Here is a 17967-nt window from a genome sequence, read left to right on the forward strand (position 1 = left end):
TAAGCTTTATGTGTAAGATAAGTGGCGCCTGCAGGCGTACGTCCGTATACGCACTGTGCGTACCATGAGACTACTCATCAAGGAGAGAAAATTACCCTTGTGCGTGTGTATTCACAAAATTGGCCTACCATGACTTCCCAACTATGTCTAGTAGGCCTATCCCATTAGCTGCATGCCATCAGGCTATTTATAATTTTCTATATGAAGTTAGTCAACATGTTATCAAAATTAGCTTAATGCAGAGCTACACATATTTTGTTTGAGCAGGAGAGATTACGCACGCAGGTGCGCAACTAGGCTGCTTGTTGTTTTCTTTTACTCGGCTATATGGTTATCAGCACACAATGTGAACCTAAATCACTAACTCAATAGTCATCATGGATATCGCAAGTTCTTTTAAGCAACGAAAAGAGAGAGAATGGAAGATGGAGGCAGCAATTGGCTAGAGGAGTTATTCCAGATGGGCAATAAGGTAGACAATTTGTGTGCTTGTCGGAACGTTAGCATTACAACTGTTGTTGTTACAACATGCTTGTTGTATTATTGCATGTGGATTGGTGTGCGTACCATAGCATTCATTCCTGCAGACGCCCCTTTGTAAGCTCTGTCACAACCTGCCTGTTATTTCAATTGTTTTGAAATAATTGACAATTCCCCCGAGGATGAAATTCATTCAGCAGAGGTAGAGGTGTAGGCTAACCCTCACCCTGGTTGTATTTATTATGTAGGCTATGTAAACTATGAATCAGTGGAAAGCCGGTGCACTGAGCTGAAAAACGGCAAATCCAAAACACACTTCTTGCTCTTGACTTATCGCTGAACGTACGCAGCCAGTGTAGCCAGTCGATAAGTAACAATACGCTTCTAGAACGCGACGTAACGTAACGCATCCAGTGTAGCCCAAGTGTAATCGTCCATGTTTGGAGCACCATTTTGTGAGCATGTGCATATGTGTGTGTTTGTGTGTGTGTGTGTGTGTGTGTGTGTGTGAGAGAGTGTGTCTGTGGGTGTGCGCATGTGTTTTTCTCAGCACCTGTGCTGGCATCATTCCTCCCATCACAACAGTGCACAAATAGTCACATACAGTCACACACACACACACACACACACACACACACACACACACACGCACACACAGCGGCTATGACAGAGACGACACCCTGATCCCCCTCACACTCAAGACAACTCAGCTGGATGAAATCTGTGTTGACAGGCGATCTCCGTCTGGAATAGAGGAAGTAGCGAAGAGAGAGTGAGAGGGGGAGAGAAAGAGAGAGAGAGAGAGAGGGAGGAAGAGAGTGTGAGAAAGGAGGAAGGGATACAGAAAGAGAGAGTATCCATAGAAATAAGGAGAGGGAAAGGGAAGGAGAGGCACAAGACAGAGAGAGAAAGAGAGAGAGAGGACTGAAGGGGGAGAGGCAGTGAGTAGGGAGAGAGAGAGACATAGAGCAAGCATAGAGAGAGAGAGCGGGAGAGAGAGAGCATTGAAGGGGAGAGGCAGTGAGCAGGGAGAGAGAGACATAGAGCAGGGATAGAGAGAGAGAGAGAGCGCGCACGAGAGAGGGAGAGAGCTAAGCGCACACAGGAGCGGTCGGCGTCTCTATTGTCAGTGCTTAGCAGGGGGGAGTGTGATAAGGAGCTGGTCAGGACGAGCTCGACGCGGCTGCACTGGTCACTTCTGTAGAGTAGCTCTCCGGCTGATATCTGAACACCATGGAGGAGGACATGGACGAGGGGCAGACCCAGAAAGGTGAGAGACGGACGCTCGTGGTCATTTTGTGCAGTTGTCCCGCGCCACATCTCCTCTTTGTTTGTGCCGTTTACCTCCGTGCAGCTGTCTCTAAGCCCTGCCTGGCTCCTTTTGTCTGGGATCAAGTGGATTACTGATGTGTGTGAAAGAGAGATGGAAAACAGGTCACTGGCTGACACATTGTAGTTCTCAAATCAGATTTCTCTAAAATGCTGCTTTTCCTTCATAACTCGCTCTGCTGTTATTGTTTGGCTTTGGTGTGTGTCTCCGAGCTGCAGCCATCAACAAATCATACATTCTCAGATTTAATTTGTTGATGGAAGCAAAACGTTAAAAATGTGTATGTAATGTGTTACGGAATGAAATAGGCGAATGCACAAAGAAATGCAACTTGTTTGGTATATTATTTGGCGACAGGTTTTCCGTGGAAGACGTGCGCGCACACACACACACACACACACACACACACACACACACACACACACACACACACACACACACACACACACACACACACACACACACACACACACACAAACAGAGAGGGGTGTGTGCTCGTTTGGGGATGCTGTGAAACACTCAAAGCGACTGTCTTTGTCCTCCCGCGCGTTTCTGTTTGGCGTCTGAAGGAGCTGCTTCGAGCTCAGACCGTTCACCTCCCACCGCCATTGTCTCCAAATCAAACCTTTCTCTCCTTCTCGTCTCCAAATCCAAACATTTCTCTCCTCATTAGAGGCGTGGGGTCGCGTTTCTTTCGTTCGCTTGTTGGTTCGTCTGTTTGCGAGTGGCAGCAGTTGTTAGCTTTTGTGTGAAACGGGTTTGCTATAAATATGCACTGTGTAGCTAAGAGAGAGCAGGCATTTTTTCCGCCTTCGAGAGAAAACATCGGTTAGAATGCACAGTTAGCCTATTTACGTTTCGACGATGATAAATATTAGCGTTTCCGTGCACATCAATAATATATTATTAATAATAATATTAGCTAAATGTTTTTGTTGGAAAAACATCACAGCGCGCACAGGGATGCGCGAGACACTGGTCAGGATTCGTCTCTCTCTCTCTCTCTCTCTCTCTCTCTCTCTCTCTCTCTCTCTCTCTCTCTCTCTCTCTCTCTCCATCCTCCCTCCCTCTTCATATATGTGCTCCCCCTCCTCCTTTAAAGGCAGTATTTGACAGGCATGAGGTGGAATCGTTGCCATGGTAGTGGCCATGTCATGTCCCCATAGCTGCGCGCACTAGCTGTTAAATACATCGGAATGAGCGCTCTATATTTCTGGGGGTGCATCATCGTATCTCTATCACTTTCAAACAAGATGTGCAGATTCGTAGATTCCATTTTTTCCTTGTTTAGTCAACCACACGCAGCAATTTTAAAACCTCCATCACCATTGTCAGTGTAGTGCCATGTGTGATAAAATGTTGGCTGTGGAGGATGTAAGACTCTTGTTCTGTTGCTATCTACCTTCATGTTACTGTGTGGAATATAGTGTGTAGTCAGGCCATACTTTATGGCTGTTGAGTAGCTGGGTAGTCAGGCTCTACTTTATGGCTGTTGAGGAGCTGGGTAGTCATGGCTCTGCTTTATGGCTGTTGAGTAGCTGGGTAGTTGGGCTATAATTTATGGCTGTTGAGTAGCTGGGTAGTCATGGCTCTACTTTATGGCTGTTGAGTAGCTGGGTAGTCGGGCTCTACTTTATGGCTGTTGAGTAACTGGGTAGTCGGTTGAGTAGCTGGGTAGTAATGGCTCTACTTTATGGCTGTTGAGTAGCTGGGTAGTCGGGCTCTACTTTGTGGCTGTTGAGTAGCTAGGTAGTCATGGCTTTGTTTTATGGCTGTTGAGTAGCTAGGTAGTCATGGCTTTGTTTCATGGCTGTTGAGTAGCTGGGTAGTCGGGCTCTGTTTCATGGCTGTTGAGTAGCTGGGTCATAAGCGGCTCCACTGCTCCATGGCTAGCAGCTGGTTGCCGCCTGCTCTATCAAATCTTCATGGCTGCATGAAACATTCATCTTAAGGTCCTGGGTTGAGTGCTTCATTAATGTTGTGCTTCACCGCTCCTCTCTGAAGAGAAACATCATAATGTGAACACCAAGATGAGCTATTAGCACGCGCAAACACACACACACACACACACACACACACACACACACCTGAGGTATGCCATTTCTGTTGACCTAAAACTGGGATACTTGCTGCGGGGATAGCGTTGGCCACACACACACACACACACACACACACACACACACACACACACACACACTGTACACATCACAGGCTATGTGCATTTATGCACACCCCCACACATACCAGTGATAATCACAGCTGACCTGAGAATAACAGAGCCGTTTGCATGCGCTGCACACCCGGGCTTGTGTTGGGCGGGCTTGTGCATGTGGAAGTTGTGCGTTCCCTGGACACAGCGCGCTGAATAGCAGCACAGCAATAGCACGTCTCCCTCCACTTGTCTTTGTGTTGCGCCGTGCTGGAGCTCCCCAGGGCTCAGGCCTTTATGTGGGCTGAGAGGGAGGCAGGCCAGGCAGCGAGGAGCCTCCACAGCCCTGCTGGTGTCTACACCTCTCAGCAAATGGGAAGAATGAGCCTGTTTATGTGAGAAGCTCACAGCGCTCGGCGCTCGGCGCTAACCTTAGCTGTCCTCCTAGCCCCCTCAAATCCACAAACAAAAACGTCATAACCTTTCCCAAAACAGCTCCTCTGAATCAGGCAAGAGTGCAAACACACACACACACACACACATACACACACACACACACACATACATACTGTATACACAGACAGTAATACATACACAACCACATACACACACACACACACAGATGGATTTTCTAAAGGACAAGATTTTACATAAGTTTTTACAGTGTATACTGTGCATGACACAAGAATAGCAAAATAGTCAAAAGGCTTTTAGATGTTGTTACCATCACACAAAATAAATCAAAATAAAAACACACTCATCCTTGGCGTTTTCTCCTTGCCCTACCACATCACCTGCTTACAAACCCGACAGGTCACGGCGTAGCTCACACCAGAGCAGTTTCTGATGTGTCTCCGGAGGATCGTTTGTAGGATGCTGGTGTTGGTGCTGGCAGGACGCTGATGTTTATCTGGTGTCTGTTGAGTGTGTCAGTGTGAGCTCACCTGACTGCAAGCATGTCTGATAGTCAGGCAGAAGCACAGGCATTTCCATAAGAGTATTTCCTGCTGCAGTTTGAATGCATGATCTTCACCCTCATATCTGCTATAAGTCTGGATGTCAGGACTGGAGTGGTTCTGCAGCAGATAGAGAAATGGTCCACAGTCAGATCTTCCCCCGGCTCTCACCAAGTTAATATTTCATGAAGATTAATAATATGGCACAAATGATTGTGAGGGTTGGGTGGAAGAACCATAAGCTCTGGTCCCCGACTCCTGGAGTCCATTCCCCCCTTCCGGCTCCTGGTTCTGGGGAGGGGATCTGTGCCCGCTGCACGGTAGCCAGGGCAGAGACGGAGCTCTGGCTCTCTCCACACTCAGCTGTCTTAGAGCCAGAGCCCTGGAGGCCCTCAGGGAAAAGGGCATTTCATTACTGCGATCATTACTCCGATAGAGAGAGACAGAGAGGGAGAGAGAGCGAGGGAATGAACAAGGGAATAAGAGAGAAACAGAGAGAGAGAGAGAGAAAGAGTCCATGGCCGGTGCGCTGACCGGGCAGACCCCTGTGAAATGGCACCATTGTTTGTTTGGGTTTGTTAACAGCCCTGCGGTGGACCATACGGGTACCGTCTGGACGTGCAGAACCACAGGCCCTCCTCTGGTGTCAGTGGGTTCTGCTGAGGGAGTCGTTAGAACGCTGACGGCACAGTAGCGAGGCCGAGCTTTTCAACCATGAGGCCGTGACTCGGACTCTCAGCGCGGTTACGGCCAGATTTGCTGTCCTGTTGACTCAGAAGGAGAAGATGACAGACTGTACTGTAGTCTATTTCCATCATGTGCTGCTTTTGTTCTACATTTGACTATGTCTACTGTATGACTCACGCGTGATGATGCTGTGTCTTTAGCTGATGATGTGACTGTCAAACATGTCACATGACTGATGGTTATTCAAGTGTAATGATAATCAGGTCCTGCGTGTGTTTGTTTAGGTATTTTTAATAGCCCACGCATAACACATCAACAAATCTGTCCACTCTGTCAGTCAATACAGTCTGTCCACCCCGTCCAGCACAGCTGAGCCGAGAGAGAAAATCGCACAAGCAGAGAGCAGAGTCTAGCAGCGATATGTCTTAGTGTACTGGTAAATACGGACTCACCCAGTCAAAATCTGTGTGTCAGCTTTCATTTGACATGTGTAAGTTACCCGTGGAGCAAACACGCTCATCTCCAGATAAATGTGTAAGCTACCCATGGACCAAACACACTCATCTCCAAATAAACTTGTCACTTACCCACAGAGCAGACACGCTCATCTCCAAACAAACTGGGTCTTTGGGTGAGCGTTATCACAGATTCACTAGTACAGCAAGTGTAGCACAATTTTGAAAGCAGGTGTAGAAACCTCACAGAAGTGTTATCATTGCTCTGTAAGGAGTCCAGATGGTTGGAGGTGTGTGTGTGTGTGTGTATGTGTGTGATAGCTGATAGCAATAATTAAAGTGCTTAATAGAACAGTAGTAGTGCTTAAGTCTTGAAGGCTGAAATAGTTCTTGTCAGTTCTACATCGTGCTTCTGAGGTGTTAACTGATTTTGGAACGGTTCCAGTGCAGAACTGGCATCATATCCATTTACTGTAGAACTCTGGCCGGTGTTCAGTAGAGGTCCATTCGTGTCTATGATGCTATAAATCTGATGAAAGGCTTTCCTTTATGGAGCCCTTGAGGTCGATGGCAGGCCGTATTCCTCAATCCATTTAGCCATGTGTTACATGTTGAGCTTCAGCATTAATCAATAGCTTTAATTGGCATTCAGCGCCATGTCATCAGAGTACATTTACTCAGCCATTTCATAATCAATAAAACAGCGCCAGAAACATCAGGAACACACATGCACACTTTCCCTATTGTGCGCGCACACACACAAACACACATGCACACAAACACACACACACACACACACACATACACACACACACACACACACACACACACACACACACACAGATTCATACACTCATACACAAACATAACAGTCTCTTTAATAATACACACACACACACTTCCACTTTCTCTGGCTGTCCCAAACAGCCCCACCACACACCCCCGCTCCCTCCCTCCTCCCGGTCACATTTTGGCTAATCCGCTCTGTCTGTCTGGAGAGCTGGGACTTCTCTCCAGCTGTGTGAGTGTGTGTGTGTGTGTGTGTGTGTGTGTGTGTGTGTGTGTGTGTGTGTGTGTGTAGAGTCTGTATCTGAGTTTTACAGTATGTGTCAGTTCTACTAACAACAAATGCTTAACGTTCTAAACAAACATTTGTATATATTTTGCCATTGCTGAAATGCTGGCCAGAAATCCCCTCATCAAAGTCTTCTAACATTTAAAGGCTCTTGATCTCATTTAGTACTCCAGAAACTGACTAAATACTTTCTGACCACAAACCACAATGTGAATGGGTGCTTATGCTCTAACAGTAGTTCATCAGTATAATGCGTCAATATGTTGATTGCCTAGTGTGGCTTTCACAAATTCCAACAGTAAATCAGTGTTTTTTTAGGATGCGTTAAAATGGCAGATAAAGTGGTTTTATGTCGTATGGTCATACAGTGGCCAGTGTAGAGAAGGCTCGAGTTACTTCCTGTGTGTGGGACGTCCTTCTGTTCTCCTTCCATCTTACTTACCACAGCACACACACACACACACACACACACACAGCACAGCTCCTCAAGAAGAGGGCAAGACGTGCTGAGAGAGCTCTGTGTCCACACATGCTTTTCCTGCGTGTGTGTTCACGGGCAGGTGTAGTTTCACCTGTCCACCTGCTGACGAGCACGGTCTTCTCACCTGCGTGCCAAAAGCCCTGCTGGAGTCCGCAGGCAGGCACACCATCACTGGCCAGGACACAGAGGAAGAGAGAAGATGGGCGTCTACCAGAAATGTCTACGCACACACACACACACACACACACACACACACACACACACACACACACACACACACAACTAAAACCTACACATACAGGGCCAAAACAGCTTATATGGTATATATATATAAATATATATATATTCAATCACCTCTCTATAATTCAATTACAATTCTAGGGTCATTTAAAAATAAAATTGAGCAAATAAGCTGAAAAGCAAGACTGTCCATCTCTGTCCATCTCTACTAGTCTGTCCAAGAACACACACAACTCTGCAACAGGACAGACACACATACACACGCATGCACACACACACACGCACACACGCACACACACACACACACACACACACACACACACACACACACACACACACACACACACACACACCATCTCCAGTATTCTGTCCATGAACAGACACAAATCTGCAACAACACACATGTTGAGCACTGTGCCAAAGCCCTGCCAGTCCTGCCCCAGTCCTACCCCATTCCTGCCCCGTCTTGCCCCAGTCCTACCCCATTCCTGCCCCGTTCTGCCCCAGTCCTGCCCCAGTCCTGCCCCAGTCCTGCCCTGTTCTGCCCCGTCCAAATCTCTGCCCTGCACTCTCTCTAGTCTGGTGTGATTTCCCAGCGTAGGCCCCGTGCTTGTGTAGTGGCACTGATAAAAAGAGCCAAGACGGTGTTAATTCTAAGTGTGAACGATGTCCATAGAATCGGCTGAAACGGACAAGCTTGCAAGTGTTACCTCTAAATGTTTCACAGCCCTTTCAGTGCAGATTTCACGCTTGACTTGGGCGCTTATTGTTTATTTAACATAACACTATGTTACTACCCCCCCACACCCCCGGCGCACACACACACACACTCACACACACACACACCATCTCCAGGCCCTCTCCTTCTGCGACGTGCTCTATTGTCCTCTCACTATAATCTCCTTCTCTATCTGACCAAAGGGGGAGGGCTGTGCTTCCACCAATTGTGGCCCAAAGCTCAGTTATGGTTATTGTTAGAGTGAGCGTGTGACCCCTCAAATCCCCAATGATCTGTTGTTTTTGGAGCGTATGCAGGGGACTTCATATTTACTGTGTGTATTCCTACGGAGCAAAACATGAAGTGGTCTTAGAGGGTGTAGCAGGTGCATATGCTAGACTGGGAAGAACCTCCTCCACACACACACACACACACTAACACACACACTTCCACAGACACACACACCCAGACGCATACACACACACCCCCCCTGCCTGTGCGACCGTGAGATTTCTGAGCGCAGTGCTTTCTTTCTTTCTTTCTTTCTTTCTCTCTCTCAGCAACTCCCCCTCCCCCCATTGAACCGACCCCCTTCCCCCCCTTCCCCTGTTCCCCTCTTCCTCTCTGTTTCATAAGAGGTCCTGGCTGGTGCCAAGAGGAGTGGTAGCAGCTGAGAGGGAATCCTTGGTGATGGAGGCCAGGGTTGGGGATGGAGTTGGAGATGGGGTTGTGCTTGGGGTTGGGGCCGGGTGGCGTTTTCTGGGGCTTTCAGAGCTGGCAAGAGCCTGGCTTTAGCCCTGAGCGTAATCTCTGTAATGCGCAGCATTCGGCCGCTTTCTCTCGCTGAAATTTGTTGACACACGGCGCTCGCAAAGTGGGTCAGCGCTCGCTCTGAAAGCGCCGCTCTATTCTCAGAAGAAGCGCCGCCGTTGGCATGGCAACCATGCTGGTTGATTAAACATGCGCAGTGCAAGGGAGAGGGAGAGGAAACCAGGGAGGCGCTCACGCACAGCTGAGAACCTGCACACACACACACACACACACACACACATGCAGAGAGAGAGAGAGAGAGATAGAGCCATCAAATCTGCATGTCCCAGCTCAACACCTTTCAGGGTGCCAGAGTAAGGCACAGCAATTGCACCTCCTGTTACTCTAACTGCTCCCTGATCAGTGTGGCTCTTAACACTTAACACTGCTCCCTCAACACTGCTCTCTTAACACTGCTCTCTCAACACGACTCTCTTAACACTGCTCTCTCAACACTGCTCTCTTAACACGACTCTCTTAACACTGCTCTCTCAACACTGCTCTCTCAACAACACTGCTCTCTCAACACGACTCTCTTAACACTACTCTACTCTCTTAACACGGCTCTCTCAACACTGCTCTCTCAACACGGCTCTCTTAGCATGACTCTCAACACAGCTCTCTTAACACTGCTCTCTCAACACGACTCCCTCAACACTGCTCTCTTAACACTGCTCCCTCAACACAGCTCTCTTAACACTGCTCTCTCAACACGACTCTCTCAACACGACTCTCTTAACCCTCTATGGGACTAATTAAGAATATCAATGAAAAAAATTCAAACACCTTTGATTTTAAGTCTATTTAGGCCTAAAATACATTTCCCGAGCTCACTTTCAGAAATTGACCTTTGACCTTTATTTTGGGGTACCGTCATTTATGAATGACTATGTCCCATTTAGGTATATAATTTTTCACGATTTGTCAATGTAAAAACCAATTCATTAACGATAAATGGATTAATTATTCATGGACATATTTAATTGGAAATCACTTGATTAATTTAATTTCAGGATCTTTCTGACTAAACAAAAATGCAAAAAAAATTGTCTGTGCACAATGAATTTTGAGTATATACCATGTTGATTCAAGTCATAAAACGTCTCTTCACTGTGTGTTACATGGGTCCCTTGTTGCTTTTCATATCGCTGGTGAAACTCAACATTTATTTTGTGGTGAAGCCCAGCCAGGTGAACATCACACTACTGCACTTCACTCATGTTTGGTCAGGGCAGTTGTCATTTTTGCTTCAGCCTTGGTTTTCAGTGCACTAAGGCCAGTGGGCAGTACTATCCGTCCTGATCTATACATATGGAAGTGACTCCCTCTTCCCTTTTTGATGCCAATGAAAGGCTCCATTCCATTCTCTATACAGTTCAGAGGAATACATTTACATCATTCTGCACAGAGTAAAGGTTTGTCTACTGTACAATGTGTATAAGAGACACGCAGGAGAACACCTGCCTAAGTAATAGGCTGGCAAATGCAACCTTCCCTTTATACGGTGGATAGACCATCTTCCAGATAGGGACTAGGTAATGGCCATGGATCCCTGATCAGCGACAACCAAAAGCCTATCCCTGGTTGAAAATTCTCCTCACTGCCTTACTTTTCACTCTCATCCTACCCATCCTCACTACCACCGTTCTCACTTTTGGTCATACCTGATGCTGTGTTCCACTCTTACAACTACATTGTCCTCATTGCTTATTTCACTGCCCTTACTGCCCACAGGAATTGGCATAGCTGTTCTTTTCAACTTGACATAAATCTTGAAAACACCCTAATAAACTTGTGTAAATAGTCTGATGCTGCATCATAACAATAGAAAACTAGACTGAGTCATTATGGAAATTTCTATCCCTTAATAGGACTTTGTCAGTTATACATGACATGAACTTGTTAAAGGTTTTCAAGAAAGATTTTTAGATATATTCATGTGAAATGATTAAAATAGTTAAAAAAACAGTTTAGCCTAACTAGTTGTATTTTTTGTAGGGTGATTTTTTAATGTTTTATAGTTTAAAAGTAGACTTGCCATCATGCCACTCATGGGTGTGACTCAACGTGTGGTATTGTCTCCTTTACTTCCTTGTAGCAACAAATTATGCAATAATATTGAATAATCTTTAATTTTATTGGTTGAAGGAGAAGTCATGCAAAGTATTTTTGGGATTATTTGATTGGTTAAGGATTTATATTATTCTGTCAAGCAGTTTTCCTTAGTGTCATTTATAAATGACGAAATCCCATAGAGGGTTAACACGACTCTCTCAACACGACTCTCTCAACACGACTCTCTCAACTCTACCTTTGTCTCTGAGCACTTAAGATGTGGCCCGCTCACTATGTTCCCCTAACAAGGCTGGAGGCAGCAGCAGATAAAATGTTCCTTAAAGCATCGGCCATTAAGACATGCATTGTGCCCATACCACTCTCTCTCTCTCTCTCTCTCTCTCTCTCTCTCTCTCTCTCTCTCTCTCTCTCATATACACACACACACACACACACACACACACACACACACACACACACACACACACACACACACACACACACACACACACACACACACACACACACATACAAATGGCACTTTCTCCCACTCCCAGCACTGCGTGACACCCCACTAGTCTCTCTGTCCATCTGTCTGTCTCTTCCTCTGTTTCCACTCCTCCTCTTTCTACTCTTTGTGTCCTTCCATCTGCTCCCCCTCTCTCTTTCTCTCTCTCTCTCTTGCCCTCTCTCTCTCTCTATGTCTCCCCCTAGGGGTAGTGGTAGGGTACTGCTGTGATTTTGAAATGGACAGTGCACGGTATCCTTTGTGTTGGCCCCAGTCAGGGGGTCCCCCCTTCTTAGTGTGTGTGTGTGTGTGTGTGTGTGTGTGGGGGGGGGGGGGGGGGGGGGGGGGGGGGGTTACCATCAGGTCAGCATCACCCTGGTGTATTGGGGATTAACGTGGGGGAGGAGGTGACCAGCCCACGGCTCATAGACGGACAGATGGGGACAGGGTCGGAGCGAGTCGGGGAGTGTGTGTGTGTGTGTGTGTGTGTGTGAGAGAGAGACTGTATGTGGGTGTGTCCAGGGAGAGGGTATTTGTGTATTTTGGGGGGAAGGAGATGTGCTACAGTATTGTGTATGTGTGTGTGAGTGGGTAGGAGCCAGTAGATGAATGCATGTTGTGGTTCATGTATTTTATTCAGGAGCAAGATTTGGTGTCTACTTTGTATGTTGTATATTTGTGAGAGGGTGTGTGTGTGTGTGTGTGTGTGTGTTTTGAGGGGTGAATGTGTGTATGATGTGTGTATATGTATGTCTATAGGAAGGAGGTTGGGTGTGTATTGGGACGAGACAATGTGTGTGTGTGTGTGTTGGGGGAGGGGCAGAAATTGGTTGTGGGTGTTGTGTATATGGAAGGAGGCCACTACTGTTCTGGGGGAGGGGGAGTAGGTGTGTGTGTGTGTGTGTGTGTTTGTGTGTGTGTGTGTGTGTGTGTGTGTGTGTGTGTGTGTGTGTGTGTGTGTGTGTGTGTTGGAGGGGGTTGTGTCAGTAAGGGGAGTAAGGGGTGTTACACAAGGCAAGGGCGGGGGGTCCAGTGTTAGTTTGCTGATTGAGTATTTGGGTTAAGATATGATTAAGATTATTCCTGTACACATACACTACTTTGTAAATATATTTGCTGACCACTTAAGGAGCAGTGTTGGTTCTGACCTCAATGTTAAGTGCTATTAAACAAGTACACACACACACACACACACACACACACACACACACAGTACAATCCAGGTGTGTTTACTGAGAGAGTGTAATAATGTTGACTGGAGGAGTCTCTCACCATGGCAATAACTGCAGCTCCAGCCCAGCCATGTGTGTAGATGTGTGAGTGAGTGTAGATGTGAGATGTGTGTGTGTGTGTAGATGTGAGATGTGTGTGTAAGTGTAAATGTGTGTATGTGTGTGTGTGTGTGTGTGTGTGTGTGTGTGTGTGTGTGTGTGAAGATGTGTAGATGTGTGTGAGTAGATGTGTGTCAGGTGGTGAGAGGGAGGTGATATCTCTATCATCACAGGTGATTTAACTCAAGCGGAGTGGTGGTTAATAATGCATGCCTATGGATGGCCAGGGGATCAGGCCCTCTACTCTATTATGGATGTGGCCTCAAACAGCTCTTTAGCCAACCAACCCCCAACACAACGCACCTCAAACAAGCTCTTTAGCCAACCAATCCCCAACACAACGCACCTCAAACAGCTCTTCAGCCAACCAATCCCCAACACAACGCACCTCAAACAAGCTCTTCAGCCAACTAATCCCCAACACAACGCACCTCAAACAGCTCTTTAGTCAACCAATCCCCAACACAACGCACCTAAAACAGCTCTTTAGCCAACCAATGCTCAACACCAGAGAGAGAGAAGAGAGGGAGATCTTTGGAATACCCACATGCACCAGAGGAAGATCTGATCCACCCAGCAGCTATCAGTGTGAGGATGATACACATCTCACTGATGTAGACGTTCAAACTCAATGCTATGGGTTCTATCAGTGTGAGGAAGATAAATATCTCGCTGATGTAGATGTTCAAACTCAATGCTATGAGTTCTCCCACCTGCGCAGTTGCCATGGAGACACGTCTCTCCTCCTGTGTAATCAGTGGTTCTATAGGAAATGACATCATTACAGTAAGGTGTTTGGCCACTCATGTTTAAATAATACTGCACTCTGTCACTGCATTGCCACATAGAGCCAGCCGATTGCTCTAGAGTTTGTGTACTTGGAGAGTCAGGATCCACATGCAGGGTTGATGATGAGATTGCAGCTAATGGTTCCTCACGTCCCTTCAGGCTTGTAGAGAGCAAGTGCACTGGTTTAAGATGACCTGAGAGCTCTGATGTAGAGCTTATTAATCGGGAGGACACAGAGGAGTAAAAAACGTACTGCATATTTTAATGTACCTCATTACAGTGAAAAACGTAAAACTCTACTGCATATTTTAATGCACGTCATTAGATGTTGATCTGAACGTGCAGTTGGATTTGAGGATGTGCAGGGTACTGACCCTTTAACACAACCCTTTAACTCAACTCTTTATCACAACCCTTTAGTACCTTCCCTTTGTCAGACCACGGCCAGATCTGCTCCAGTGTTGTCTGCCATTCGGGGTCAAAGAGTAAAGGTGATGGTCTGCACACTGTAATGGCTCCAAAAAGTTCAACAGATCGTCATCTGATCGAAACGTTGCCTTTTTGACTGATAAATAACTTTTTGGAGCCATTACAGTGTGCAGACCATCACCTTTACTCTTTGACATGTTTTTTTGTCTGGCACCTGTTGAAACATTTTTTTGGATGTGCGCACCCGTCTCTCCAAATATGCCATTCGGGGTCACACACAGGTGATGGAGGTCAGGGGTCACACACAGGTGATGGGGGTCAGAGGCTCTGGAATTAGAACCCTGTGAATGACTCTAAAGGGGAAGGAAAGAGAGAGACAGAGAGAGAGAAAGAGAGAGAGGGAAGGAGAGACAGAGAGAGAGGGAAGGAGAGAGAGAGACAGAAAAGAGTAGAAGCAGTAAAGCAGGACTTGAGTGCAGAGATTGTGAGAGAAGCACAGAATGATTTGTAATAGTTTAGGACAGTGGTTCTCAAACGTATGGCTCTTCAATAGGCTGTTCAAGTGCCATTGCTATGACCAGCATTACAGCACTACATAATATTTTACATTGTACATGCTGTTTTGCAATGTTTTGCACATTGTACAGTACATACTGGTTCAAAGACTAGTTTAAATTGAACTTAAATGATGGTTAAGGATTGTGTTTGTTTAATTTGACATGCTTGAAGAAGAAAAATAAACATTAGGGAGACTCCCTGAGTCGGAGTACCACAGTTTGAGAAGCACTGCACTAAGAGACATGAGCGAGGAAGAGAGAGGTGAAGAAGTGGAGAAGGATTGGAAAAGAGTGGGAGAGAGAGGGAGAGAGAGAGAGAGAGAGGGAGGGAGGGAGAGAGGGAAAGAGTCTGTAGCTTTGCACTGATGTGGTACCCAGCACCCATCCTCGACTTACAGTAGCTGATTTCTGAGTCATAGTGTTGAAAACTGCATCTGCATGTTATCCCTCTCTAGTGCAGAACACACACCCACACACACCCATGCTTGCCGTGACCCTGCCCTGGGCTGAGGGGGGTAGGGTGTTTAGAGTGTGCAGAGGTTGGGGGGTTGGGCTCTAGGGCAGTTATGCCCAGCTCAGTATTGAGGGCGCACATGTGTGTGTGTGTGTGTGTGTGTGTGTGTGTGTGTGTGTGTGTGTGTGTGTGTGTGTGTGTGTGTGTGTGTGTGTGTGTGTGTGTGTGTGTGTGTGTGTAAAGAGGGGGTTATGCTCAGTGTTAATTGAGGCTGCATTTTTGTGTGTGGTGGGGCTTAGCTCAATATGTCAGGTTAAGCCCAGGCCAGTTCAGAGAGAAAAGGATGCTTGTGTGTGTGTGTGTGTGTGTGTGTGTGTGAGAGAGAGAGAGAGAGAGAGAGAGAGAGAGAGAGAGAGAATCAGTAAGGGAGTAAATTGGTCTGAGGAGGACCGTTATACCCTGTATGTGTGTGTGTGTTTGTGGGTGTTCGTGTGTGTGTGTGTGTGTGTGTGTGTGTGTGTGTGTGTGTGTGTGTGTGTGTGTGTGTGTGTGTGTGTGTGTGTCTGTGTGTGTGTGTGTGTTTGTGTGTGTGTGTGTGTGTGTGTGTGTGTGTGTGTGTGTGTGTGTGTGTGTGTGTGTGTGTGTATGTGGAGGCCAGGCTGGAGGTTGTGCATTGCTCTGGTGCAGGTACTTGTAATTCCAGTCAGGGAGCAGACAGAGAGAGAGTGTGAGAAAGAGAGAGGGAGTGAATGAGAGGGCAAGAGAGGGAGAAAGAGGAAGAGGGGGGGGCAGTCCTCAGCAGTCTATGTGTATCAGACTCTGAGTGAGTGGAACTCCACAGGCCCCCGAACCCTCTGCACTCAGGAGCGACGCCAGCACTGAGCAGCCAATCAGAGCGCAGACTCCCACCGCCCCACAATGCCCCCCCCCCTCCAGTAGGCATGGGGGAGTACAGGACCCGTGTCAGCCACAGTGATCAGATTATGGGTGTTATGCTTTTCATTTGTGAGCGCGCTCGCCGGCTCCACTGATGACCGTGGGCATGTAACATTAGACATGACGGCAATCGGGATTGCAGATTAATGCAGTCGGAATGCCGGGGCGGAATTCCATGATTGGATTTGTGCGGAAATTTCATTGTGGTCATGGTGTTCCATCAGGGGAAGCATAGCTTGGGAATCTAATGTATGTCAGTGACCTGAGGTTCCATTATAGGTCAGAGGGATATTCTATTAGAAGACAGTGTTTCATATAGAGATGTTCTGATTGATTTATTCTCCCTCTCTCTCTCTCTCTCTCTCTCTCTCTCTCTCTCTCTCTCTCTCTCTCTCATTCTGTATGCATTAGAAATGTATTCTGATCATGAACAATGTAGACTTTTGTACAGTTTTTTTTCTATATGGTTGTCATCATCATCATCATCATCATCAGCTGTATGCCTTTATTAATAAAATAAATATATAATATTCAGTAAATAAGAGATACCATATTAAATGTATAGATGTTTATGTTTGTGTCCTGTGTGTCACTCCTGTGGATGTGGACAGTTATGTATTTGGTACCATATTCAATGTATAGATGTTTATGGTTCTCCTCTGTGCCCCAAAGGTGTGGAGAGTTACCATATTTAATGTATAGATGTTTATGTTTGTGCCCTGTCTAAAGTGCCTGCTTGGTATCCCATACCCATCTCATCATTAAATGTATAGATGTTTATGATTATGCCCTGTGTGAGCCCAGGGTATGTAGAGTTGTACGTATGCAGAGTATGTACAGTAAATAATATAGGTGTTTATGTCCATATTATCTGTGCCCAGGGTGTGGCAAGTGCTGTCTAAAAAGCCTGTGTGTGCCCAGGGTGCTGTCTGAAGTGCCTGCCTGGCATCCCATACCTGTCTCATCATTAAATGTATAGATGTTTATGTTTATGCCCTGTGTGCCGAGGGTGTGTATAGTATAGTGTATAGTATATGAATGTATAGATGCTTATCTTCTCTGTGCCCAGGGTGTGGCGAGGGTGTGTATAGTATAGTGTATAGTATATTAATGTATAGATGCTTATCTTCTCTGTGCCCAGGGTGTGTATAGTATAGTGTATAGTATATGAATGTATAGATGCTTATCTTCTCTGTGCCCAGGGTGTGGCGAGGGTGTGTATAGTATAGTGTATAGTATATTAATGTATAGATGCTTATCTTCTCTGTGCCCAGGGTGTGTATAGTATAGTGTATAGTATATGAATGTATAGATGCTTATCTTCTCTGTGCCCAGGGTGTGGCGAGGGTGTGTATAGTATAGTGTATAGTATATTAATGTATAGATGCTTATCTTCTCTGTGCCCAGGGTGTGGCGAGGGTGTGTATAGTATAGTGTATAGTATATTAATGTATAGATGCTTATCTTCTCTGTGCCCAGGGTGTGTATAATATATTAATGTATAGATGTTGATGTTTATCTTCTCTG

At 46.3% G+C, this 17967-nt stretch overlaps 1 protein-coding gene across 1 annotated transcript in view; it reads left to right on the forward strand.

Moving 5' to 3' along the window:
- The first annotated feature begins 1121 nt into the window (after window positions 1–1121).
- Window positions 1122–17967, forward strand: part of gpm6aa (glycoprotein M6Aa) — a 23461-nt gene continuing 6615 nt past the window's right edge. The window contains exon 1 of the mRNA XM_062549637.1: window positions 1122–1750. Coding sequence (XP_062405621.1) covers window positions 1714–1750 — 37 coding nt within the window. The 5' untranslated portion in view covers window positions 1122–1713. The remainder of the gene's footprint in view (window positions 1751–17967) is intronic.

This window comes from Sardina pilchardus, chromosome 11 (genome assembly GCF_963854185.1).
Source record: "Sardina pilchardus chromosome 11, fSarPil1.1, whole genome shotgun sequence".
Lineage (NCBI taxonomy): Eukaryota > Metazoa > Chordata > Actinopteri > Clupeiformes > Clupeidae > Sardina > Sardina pilchardus.